The following is a 12,166-nucleotide window of genomic DNA, read 5'->3' as shown; positions in this document are numbered from 1 at the left end:
AAAAGACCTTGTTTAAGAACATACAAGCTGGGAGGAGGTGATACATTCTTTTAATGACAGCACTCAGAAGGCAGAGGTAGGCATATCTCTGTGAGTTTGAGGTGAAGTTGGTCTACAGAATCAGTTCCAGGATAGTCAGAGCTACACAGAGAAACCCTATCTTGGGAAAAAAATAAAAACAGAAATGTGAACAAGAAATGGAAATAATTTATTAAACTCACATCTCTTCATCAACTGATAAGTTAATATTTAAGTTAATTTAAATTCATATGTCTATGGAGAGAGCAAACTGAAGTATTAAAAGTACTAATCAAATGCTACTTATTAACCAAACTAAAAGAATGCTGGGGTATTTTATTAATCTTAACAAAGAGCTAGTTTAGTCCTCCTAGAAAGACACTTCTTCAGGTTTACTATCTTGTACAATATTTTCATCAGGTTACAAACTATTTTTAAATTATTAGTTGTTGTATGTGAAATCCACTTAGGGTAAATCTTTCTTCAAGATACAATTACCAATTAGAAATTTGAAAACCGAGGAATAAAGCCATTCACTAGTAAGAAAATAACATCTTACTGGAGTCAGGTTGGGCATTCTCATGGACTCTGATGTTACAAAACCAAGGTCCATATTAGCAAAACTGAATTGAACCATCTTACTTTGTCAGCTAAAGAAATGACACAAAATGGAGCGTTGGAACTCCTCCTTGGGAGGTGCCTTCATCTTGGTGGGGATTCTAGATGACAGTGGATCCCCTGAGCTGCTCTGTGTGGTGATCACAGTCATGTACACATTGGCTCTGACCAGCAATGGACTGTTGATCCTGGTTATCACTGTGGATAGACAACTCCATGTGCCCATGTACCTTTTGCTTGGGCAGCTCTCTCTCATAGACTTTTTTCTCACATCAATTGTCATTCCCAAGGCTGTCATGGATTTTCTGCTCAAAGACAACACTATCTCCTTTGGAGGTTGTGCCCTTCAGATGTTCCTGGCACTGACACTGGGTGGTGCTGAGGACCTCCTTCTGGCCTTCATGGCCTATGACAGGTATGTTGCCATTTGTCATCCTCTGAACTATATGATCTACATGAGACCAAGCATCTGCTGGCTTGGAGTAGCTACATCATGGATCCTGGGATTCCTGAGTGCTCTAGGATATACCATCCATACCATGCAGTATCCCTTCTGCAAATCCAGGAAGATCAGAGACCTATTTTGTGAGATCCCTCCATTGCTGAAGCTGGCCTGTGCAGACACCTCTACATATGAGTTTATGGTATATGTGATGGGCGTGGCCTTTCTAATTCCTCCTCTTGCTACCATCCTGGCTTCCTACACATTAATTCTTTTCACAGTGCTCAACAAGCCCTCAAATGAAGGAAGAAGGAAAGCCTTTGTCACCTGCTCTTCCCACTTGACTGTAGTTGGATTGTACTATGGGGCTCTCACAGTCATGTTTGTCCTGCCCAGTTCCTACCTCACTCCCAAACAAGAAAATATCCTCTCTGTTTTCTATACTGTTGTCACCCCAGCTTTGAACCCCCTAATCTACAGTCTGAGAAATAAGGAGGTCACTGGGGCCTTGAGGAGAGTCCTGGGAAAGTGGTTGCTGCCCACAGAGTCTACATTTTAGGGGCTTTTTATAGATGTCTTCTTGACTTAATTCTTCCTCAACATCAGCAGATTTCTGCTATATATGAAATTTTCCCGGTGAAACCAATGCAATCAAATGTTTCTTTTGCTAGAGAATGAAGGACTATAAATGTCCCTGATGAATGTTCTTTGAGTCTTCATGTAACCTTTTGCAAGAAGCACTTCACGCTGTTTAAAACTATGCTTTTTCTTTAAAGGTTAGGCTCTGTTTTCCAGTGCAGCTGCTGATGAGTGTGTAAAGGGCATTACTCAGACAAGACCACTAAGGTCCTATATCCATACCAAGCCTAAATAAAACAGAGATAATCTGAAATGGGGTTCTCAGAGATCAGTGGGAGAATATTTTGAGGTTTACACAAATTTTGAATCTACTAGTCTTGGTAAGGTATCAATCAACACCAATAGTTCTTTCTAATGTCTACTTGACAGAGGTCTGCATCATGTTCACTTTTCATCTCCCATGAAGCAGCAGCTTTTATAGATGACTTGAAAGATTGTTTTATTTAGATTCTCTCCCTCTGTCTGTCTCTGCCTATCTGTAGCATAATTATCCTGCCCATTTCTCATCCTCCTCCTCTTTTTCTCCTTCTCCTCTTCCTTCCTCTTCTCTTTTCTCCCATCTTCCTTCTCCATTTTATCCTTCCTTCCCATCTTGCTCTTTTCTTTTTCTTCTTCTTGAAGTGGTTGGAACTGAAATCATCAATTTTACTTCTATTTTGTGAATAATATATTAAAACAAGTAGAATAAAATAGTGGTTTATATTTTTCCTTAATCATGATTTTAAATATCTTAACAATTTTAAAAGGTCCATATGCTTGGCATGCTTACATTAAATAACACAAAATCTGAATAATTTCCAAAATAGACAATAGCACCCAAGTATATGACTAGATTTTAATGTTTTTTTTTAAAAAAAAATCAGTTAAAACCATAGTCAGAATTATTTTAAAAAATGGTAAATGGCAGCAGATTCTGGCATAGATGTGGTAAGCTTACTTGCACACTGTCAGCAGGAGTGTGAACTAGTGACTTATCTTTGGAAATCCATCTAGATGTTTCTCAAAGAGCTAAACGAGAACTACCATGTGACCCAGCTATATCTCTCCTGGAAATAAACTAAAAAGAGTCACTGGTTGTGTAGGTGCACACAAGAAGGATTTGTTGAAGGAGGTAGAAGAATTTGAGGATCACGAGTTTGAGACCAGCCTGGGCTACACGATTAGAAGAAAGAGAGAAAAGAGAAAGAAAGATAAAAGAACCTGTATCATACTATAGAGATATTTGCTTATTCATGTTTATTTCTATTCAGTTTAGGACAGCTAGGAACAGAACCACAGTAAAACTTTATTCAACTAAAAAGAAAAATGAAGTTATAAAATTGGCAGGTAAATTGAAACACCTGGTAAAATAATATTGACTGAGGTAACTCATACATGAAAAGACAAGTGCCCCAAGTCCTCTTTCACATGTAGATCCTAACTTTGATATTTAGTTTTGCATGTTTAACCTGATGTATCTGTAGAAGCAATGGAAGTTTACAGGGGAGATTATAGTGGGGGAGTTTGAAAGAGAGATGGTAGCAGAACATAGGGCATATAAGGCAGAAATACTATGATTGGTGGTTGGAGAGTTTAAAAACTGAGGGATAGAAAGCCAGAAGACAGGGATTGGGGAAGACTGATAAAAATAAAGGCTGTATGGAAAAGCCAATTAGGAAATCTACCATCTTGTAACTCAATTAAAAATAAACTTAAAATTTATTTGACATGAAATAAATTGAAAATTGTAAAAGGATGTGAAAGGAACAGCGTGACTGTTTTCTGACTGTTTCACATGTATTGTACTATAATGGGATATTACTGGTTTGGGAAATTTTTTTATTGGAACTATATATTTATCTCCACTCCACTCCCTTTGTATTTCCTCCCATTCTACCCACTCCCATAGTCCCTATGCTTCCAATCTAATCAGGAGATCTTGTCTTGTTTTACTTGGTTTGGGAAATTTTTTAATCCTTAGTTTTTGTTTGTTTGTGTTCAATATAGAGTAAATAGTGTTAGAATTGTTGCATTTATAAAAGAAAATATATATCTTCTTTTCATTGTCCACACCATAGTTGAAAGCAGAATTGTACAACCAAAGAGTACTGTGTCTGCAGCAGCAGGAACTCATCACCTAGTTACAATTCGCAGCCAGGGGCTGCCACAATAGTTTATGTTGTATTACATGCCTGGTGGCCTTCCTGACCAATAACACACACCAGGATGTAACTCATATTTCAATCTCTCTCTCTTATTCACTCTTTGTGGATTTCAGATCATGCACTCTGATCCCAATTATCTCCCCACCTCATCACATCTTGCCTGTTCTCTTGCAACAAAATCAAAACCCAATTTAAAGGAAAAACCCAAAACCAAACAAAATAAACAAAGAAAAACAAAAACTGGAAAAAAATCTTGCCATGAAAATTGTAGTGTGGTCCACTGAGACACCCAGTTTACCCTTTAGTCTATCCATCTTTACTTGCAAATGTTCATTGCTCAGAGTCATTGAGTCATTTTGTCTGGCTTGAGGCCTCTGGTTTCTGCTACTCCATCAATAATGGACTCTAAATGGGACTCCTCTTAGATATTCTTTTGTTTTTCTGTGTCTTCTAGTTCCTGCTGTTTTGAATCTTTAGGTTCACCCTCTTCACATGCTTCAGCACTTTTTAGATTGAGTGGATGCTAGGGTGGGCCAGCTCATAGCCTTTCTTCTGGGTTTGAGTGTTAGCTGAGCTAGTCATTTTGCAAGTTGACCCCCATTACCACTACTAAGGTGAGTTCTCCAGCATTGCATTGGCTAACCCACCCAGTGTAGCCTACCGCAGGGAGTGGGGCCATTTCTCCAACTCTTGGGTTCTTAGATCAGGGTCTCCCTCACTCATATAACCAGGGCCAACTCTATTATTTTGCCCAGGGAAGGTACAGGGTCCTCTCTCCTGATTGCTGTAGGGAGAATACGAGGGGTGGGGACATGATCAGCTCTCCTGTTCTCATGCCCTCTGGACTAGCTCACATGCACCTCACCAATAGGGTCAGCTCTAGTGTGCTCTCCACTAGAATTCTGGGGTGTAAGGCCTACTCTCCTGTATGCTGCAACTGATATATGTCAGGACTAGTTTTCTCAGTCTTGTGACCTTGGGGCCAGCTTTCTTACCTGCTACAGGTGGAAATGGGTGAGGGGAGGGGGCATCTTTCACTCAACCATCTCACCACATAGCAAATGAATAGGTGGCAGCATTAGTTCTCCTGATCTCATGCCCTCAGGGTTATCTCAGCTTTGCCCCTGACCACATGGTCTGCACTAGCATGTTTCCCAGGGGAGGAGAACATCTATGGTAATGGCTGGGCCCATCTTTCAGGCATGTAAGGGTGAGCTCTCCCCTGACGTGTAGAACAAGATTGCCTGCTGCAGTATGAAGTGATGGACAGACTCAGCCATTCCAGGGCCAGTGAACGGCAGGGTCAGCAGCAGCTCAGCCTGGGTATCACCATGGCCTGGTGGTAGCAAAGGCCACTCAGATCATCAGAGCCCTGATGGCAGCATGTCAACTGGACATCAACACGGTCCCATGTGACTATCTAGACCATAGGCATCCACAGAGCTCCTGGGAGCCTCTGGAGCCATGGACTCCACACCGTATCCCAGCTTCTGCAGGGCCATGGACACAGACAAGGCCCTGGGCAACAGTCTGTATCTGGAGGTCTCTGTGTCTCTAGGTGGTAGAACATAGGTTTTCATTTAATAACTTATGTCTTCTGTCATCAGCAGTGTTCATCCATGTAGAGTACCTCTATTCAAACTCCTTTTTAAAGAAATGTTTTAATTAGCTCAGGAACTAGTTGGTAGACGGTTATATAAACTTCTTTCATAATCCTAGTTTTTTTTTTTTTCAGTTAAAAAACTAGAACCCTACTTTATTCGTGATTGACAATGTGAGACCAAAACTGTAGTTCATAATGCTGCTTCTTGGTTTTATTGCATTGTACATTTTTCTCTGCTGTGCTCTCTTCTTCTCCCCCTCTGCCCTTCTCCAAATGGTAAGAGAATGGAGAAAAAGGAGAGATGAACGGGTGTCCCTGTGTGTCTGGGGGGGTGAAAGAAGAAAAGCTTTCAAGGGAAAGGTCAACTATGTCTGAAAATTTGGAAAAGGAAGATAGGGAAGGGTTTCTTCTACAGAGCACATAGTGATGATTTGGCAATAAGGCAATAACGGGCACACGGAATGAGAAAATAATTTGTAACTTGAGTTCGACTGAATTGTTAAAATTCAGATGACCATCAGAAGAGAAAATGGATATGAAAAATCTTTTTCTGTTTTTTTTTCTTTATGTAGTGAAATTGAAAAATTGGACAATAATTGAAAGGGATGTAGTTCTGTGGGACAGTGTATAAGATGGGAAAATCAGAAATCATTTTTAGTTTTGGTTGCCTCTCAGTACTGTGGAGGACAAAAGCTTAAAAAGATACTCTTAAGCAAAAAAATTGTCAGGATTGAATTTAGACAAGATTAACAATCCATAGGGAATTATTTTGAGCAAAACCAGTAAAAACTGTTTAAGTGCAAATGCGGCTGAGTGGGATATTAGAAGCAGATAAGAAAAGGGAAGCTGGCTGAGTGCTCTGTTCTAAATGAAGTATGAGTGAAGATCAAGTGAAGTATGAGTGAGATCAAGGTGTCAAGCATCCATAAGAAAGAAATAAGAGTGAATTTAGTAAACATGACAATATACTTTGATTATAGACTGATCATGATAAAAATGCCCAAATTACAAATTAATTTGTGATTTGAGTATATGCATGATCATATTTACATTGGGTTTTTACAATCTGGAAAATAAGATTAATAATTTCATAAAGAATAAAGAGGATAGGGATGCCAGAACTGAGAATGTGGCCACATTGAAGTTATCTGTTACAGTTATAACTGTATTTCAGTAGGTAAAAGAAATTCTACATAACACATAGTCAAGATGCTAAATACACATAACAACAACAACAACAACAACAAAATGATCGTAAGACTTAAAGGGAAAAGAACATGTTATACACTAAGGCTGGCCCATTGAAATAAGACCTGACTTTTCAATTGAGACTCTGAAAGTCAAAAGAGCCAAGTATGATGTACTGAAAGCTCTGAAAGGCCACATAGAGTAGTCTAATAAGCATATTCAGAAAATTATCAGTTACAGTAGAAAGAGAAATAAAACCATTTATAGAAGGAAAGGATTTGTTGGAAAAGTCCTGCTTGTTGGTTCACAGCTGCCATACTAGCTTAGACCCAAAGTAATCACACAGAAATTATATTAATTAAATCACTGCTTGGCCCATTAGCTCTAGCTTCTTGTTGCGTAACTCTTACATATTAATTTAACCCATTTCTATTAATCTGGGTATCACCACAAGGCTGTGGTTTACCAGGTAAAATCACCTTTGTCTGTCTCCAGGGGCTCCATAACTTCTTCCTAACTCCACCCATCTTCTCCCATGCTATAGGCCAAGCCAGTTTTCTTTATTCATTAGCCAATAAAATAAACACATGGGCATAAGGACCTCCCATACCATTTCCCCTTTTCTGTTTAAACAAAAAGGAAGGCTTTAACTTTAGCATAGTAAAACTGCATATAACAAAACAGGTATCAAGCAAGAATTACACTTACAATATTTATATCTACTTTATTTTTATGATAATTATGTAAAACTATAACTATAACCAATTATTCTTCAAATTCATCAAAGACTCCAGAAGATATAATATTACCTAAGTATACATTGTAAATACATTGTAAGCATCTTCCAATACTCTAGCATTGACAGAGACATCTCGCTGCCTGAACATTCACCCAAAGTTCTTCTTTACCATTGGAAGCATCCATCTTCAGCCTACAGGGCCTAGTATCCAGCAGACTTTTCCACAAAGCAGGAAATTTCAAAGACAGTTCCACCTATATTGGCAGTTTGCCATTCACTTTCTTCACTGTCCTGCAGAATGTCTTGCAAACTCTTTATGAAGCAGGAACCCTGAAAGATCGTCTCAATTTTAGGCAAGTTCAGTGGTCATTTCTCTGTGGGTCCAGTTAAGCAGTCCAGGCAAGACCAATTTCCTGAACAAATGACTAGCAAACTCCATAAGCAGCTTCTTCAATGCTATCTTCCTCTCGAAGTAATTGTTGATGCCAAGAGCTGACACATCTCATTGTCATGAAAAATTCTAAGTTATTAAAACATTTTAAATGCCATATTCTGAAGGTCTTTGAAAGATTTGAAAAGTATCTGTCTAACTGAAATAAATCTCTATATATCTAGAAAACCTAACTAACATGACTACAAGCTTGACTAATATAGATGACTATCTATTAACCTATATTTATTAATTATGCATTACATTTTTAAATGAACGATACCATCACAATACCTTAATCAAGAGCAGAAATATACATATAACAAAACTGACCTAAAACTTGTATCAATAAATGAAGATCCATATCAATGCAAAGTATCCATTTCTATAGCATAACCTCTTTTAAATATAAACAAACATTTATAAACAATATTTGGGAATTTAGGGAATAGTATTCTAGATTACTTCATGCTGATTATGGGCACTGTTAATCAGGTCTTTCATGGTGTATCCTGTATGCTAAGTTTACCTCAATCAACAGTTTCGTGAAGTAATTTTTTTGGGTATGTTGTCAGCTACCTTTCAGGGTAACATGGTCAATCAAACCACACCAATCTGGAAGCAAGCCACAGGTTCTCATTCTCTGTGGAAACAAAAGAAGAACCTCTTTTCCAAAGCAACATATCCTAAGACTCAAATTTTGAATTCATGATACCTTTGAAATCTGTATGTTGGCTTAGTTTAGCAGTCCTCAGAATCAAATGTCTTTCCCTAGTCAAAAAACACAAAGATAACATAATTTTATATACAATTCAGACTCTATGAATTTTCCATTGTTATGTGACTTATTTATTTTTACTCTATTACTTTTTAATATTTATTTTATCATCTTTTTTCTTTAGTCAATGACTATCTATACTCGGTCTCTTTAAAGACTTTGTTTTGTTTTTTAAATCCATTTATTTCTTTTTATAACTCTCTACAGTCCTTTTATTCTCTCTCCCATGCCTATGTACATTTATCCAACACTGTGATCCATTTAGAGTTCTTTTCTGTATGAATGTGTCCTATAGTGCATCTTTAATTCTTTCCTATCCCGGAGTGCTTTTTAAAATGCTAAGCACTTTTTAAAAACTTAAACCGTGGCATTACTAGGGTATATACAGTACTTTCTGCTTGCCTTCCCCAGTTCAACATGGTAGAAGTCTCTTAGTGCATGAGATTGCTGGATAGGTGTCATTCTTACCATCTCAACTCTGATAAGCAGTTGGCCCATGCTGCCACCAAGTAACTTGTAGTATGCTGTCCACAAACCCCATTTAAGTGTTCAATAATAAACCTCCCAAAAGAGCTAGAGTCATTTGTGCTAGCAAACCTGGAAGTTGCTAGGATCTTTTTGGTTTTTTTGGTTTTTTTTGTTTTGTTTGTTTTTTTAAAGAAGCCTCACAATTATTACTGTGCCCTGGGACTCACTGCAAGCTCATTGGGTAAAGTTCTGGCATCTGTCTTTGGCAGGGTTCTATGGCATCTCTGTAATTCAGCCATTCTTCTCCTATGCTATAGGCCAAGCCAGTTTTCTTTATTCATTAACCAATAAAATCAACACATAGACAGAAGGACCTCCACACCAACCATATCATAATAACAGCAAATTTAAGGAATTTATGTCTGCCAAGCCAGTTATATAGAGAAGAGAAGGAATATTTCAGTCTGAATAGGTTAGTCACACCCAAATAAACCCAGGGAATAAATAATACTAAAATAGTTAATCAAAATATGTCTGAAAGAAACACATCACCAAAATAATAGCAATTTATAGGCACTGTTCAGTAATAGCTTGATATTAACGGTTTTAATTCCCCATTAATAAGATACACACTAATAGATTAGATTAGAAAATAGGATTTGGTGTGGGATGTCCTTCTGTATATGTGTTGCTTTTATTGGTTGATAAATAAAAGTGTTTCAGTCAATATTTTAGCAGAGTAAAAGTCAACCAGGAAATCCAAACAGAGATATAAAGTATAGGCAGAGTCAAGGAGATGCCATGTAGCTGCTGAAAGAGACAGAAACAGACAGAACCTTTACCGGTAAGCTATAACCTCTTGGAAATGCACATGTTAATATAAATGAATTAATTTAAGATGTAAGAGTTGGCTTCAAATATTTCTGAGTCTTTGACCAAACAGTGTTTGAAATTAATATACTTTTTGTGTGATTTTTCTGGGGTCTGAGCAGTCAGGAAATGAATGAGCAGCCTCTGCTTACAGGGATTCATCAACCCAAAGTCTCTAAGGAACACACTTCACCATCAAGGACAGATGTACCACCTTAAAGTAAGAGAATGTAACTACACAAAGACAATATTCAGAGTCAATAAAATCTTCACAGTAATTCCAATGCTATTATACACAAAGGTGGAAAAAGTAATTATAAAATTTACATGAAAATAAAATAACATGATAATATAAACAATTCTAAATATCAAAAATATTGTAAAAGATACCACTATTCCTGATTTCATGTTACAGGAAATACAGCTGCAATAATAAAAAAGCATAATTCTGGATTAAAAACAGACACATTTACGAGAGAAGTAGAATTGAGGACCCACATATAACCCCACACAGCTACAGAAACCTCATTAAGACAAAGAGTCTAACAACATTCATTAGAGAAATGACAGAATCTTCAACAAACAGTTCTAGTCAAACTGAATGGTGTCATGTAGAATGAAAATAGGTATTTCTCTCACCCTAAATAAAAATCAAATCATAAGATCCTTGGATGAAGGATTTAAAGTTAACCCAACTCCCTGATTCTTAAGAATTTAGGAAGACACAGCAATTTATAGATTAAAGGAGTTTCTGAACAGGATTCCAGTAAAGTAGTTTTTAAGATAAACAATAAATGGGAGCTCATGAAACAAAAAACCTGTGTGACTAAAGTCACAGCATCATTAGAGTGAAGCAACAGTCTACAAAACCAGAACACATCTTTACCAGCTGTATCACTGATAAAGGTGTAATTAGTTAATACAAATAATTCAAAATAAACAGTAAACAACCCTAAGAAAACAAACAATTTAATTATAATTGAGGCATGAAAGAAAATAGAGAGTTCTCAAACAAAGAAATACAAATAACTGAGAAATATTTCCCAAATGTTCAACATCCTTAACCATTAAGAAAATGCAAATTAAACCTACTTTGAGGCTAGAAGATCATGTATGCTGATCAAGTAGTTTCTCTGCCCTCTTAATTCTCAAAGTCATCCCTGGCACTTCAACAGAACACCAGCAACACACTCCCTCCACCCCCACGTATGCACACTGTGAATCACACAGATCATACCACCCCTTGTTTCTATTCAACCTTCATTTCTGTGTCCCAGGACCAAATGTGAGCAGACACCTTCTGCTCAGCCATAGGCCACTCCTTCCTGAAGACCATTCACACTGAGAAAGTTCCTTCTCTATAGTCCTGGTTGCCCAGATCCAATTATCAGAGAATCCATAGTGTTTCAACAGAATGCCAACTGCAGGCCCTCCTTACCCTTGTCTATGCCCACTGTGAATCCCAAAAACCATCCCACTCCTGTGTTATTTCCTCTCAGTCTTCAACAGATGGAAGCTTTCCCCCGAATACATCAGATGAACAGACCAGAAAAACAGACAGCACACAAAAACACACTCCATGAAAATCCCGACAAGAAATAGAAAACAATGAACAGAAGACACGCTAATCAAAGAAAATTCCAGAAATCAGTATGAAGATCTATAATAACCCCAAACCCAGACGCCTAGACCACAATGTGAGGACACAATCAATAATAGGAAGTGCAATATGTTTCCACCATCACCAAGATGTTCTATCACAACAGGCCCTGAGTATTGCAACATAGATGAAACACAAGAAAAAGACCTTAAAACCAACTATATGGAGATGATATAGTTCCTTAACAGATAAATTAAGAAATCCCCTGCAGAAGTCTAGAAAAAAAAACATGACAATAGGAATGAATAAAAAAATACATCAATGAAAGTCAAGAAAGAACAAACAACAACTGGAAGAAATGAATAAATCCATAATGAAACCTAAGACAGAATAAACAGCTGAAAGAAATGAATAAAACTGTTAAGGGTCTGAAAACAGAAATAGAAGCATTTCTGGAAATGAAAATATCTAGATATGAGAACAGGAATGACAGAGGCAAGCTTCACCAACAGAATACAGGTGATAAAATATTGAATTTCATGCACTGGAGATAAGATAGGAGACAGAAATATATCAGTCAAAGAAAACATTAAATCTAAAAATATTCCTGGCACAAAACATCCAGAAAA

The 12,166-nt window shown here is 37.4% G+C and overlaps 1 protein-coding gene across 1 annotated transcript; it reads left to right on the top strand.

Annotated features, from left to right (window-relative positions):
• Window positions 1-686: 686 nt before the first annotated feature.
• LOC125395250 (olfactory receptor 2AG1-like) lies at window positions 687-1,637 on the top strand. The gene has a single exon (XM_048426558.3). The coding sequence runs from the start codon at window positions 687-689 to the stop codon at window positions 1,635-1,637; it is 951 nt and encodes a 316-aa protein (XP_048282515.3).
• Window positions 1,638-12,166: the final 10,529 nt, after the last annotated feature.

Source organism: Myodes glareolus, chromosome 7, assembly GCF_982192425.1.
Source record: "Myodes glareolus chromosome 7, mMyoGla1.1, whole genome shotgun sequence".
Taxonomy (NCBI): domain Eukaryota; kingdom Metazoa; phylum Chordata; class Mammalia; order Rodentia; family Cricetidae; genus Myodes; species Myodes glareolus.
The sequence above is the reverse complement of the archived record's forward strand: the minus strand, read 5'-3'. Positions and strand labels throughout refer to the sequence as shown.

Bases quoted from the DNA above. Each gene is read 5' to 3' on its own strand.
- LOC125395250 (XM_048426558.3), top strand. From the start codon at position 687: ATGGAGCGTTGGAACTCCTCCTTGGGAGGTGCCTTCATCTTGGTGGGG.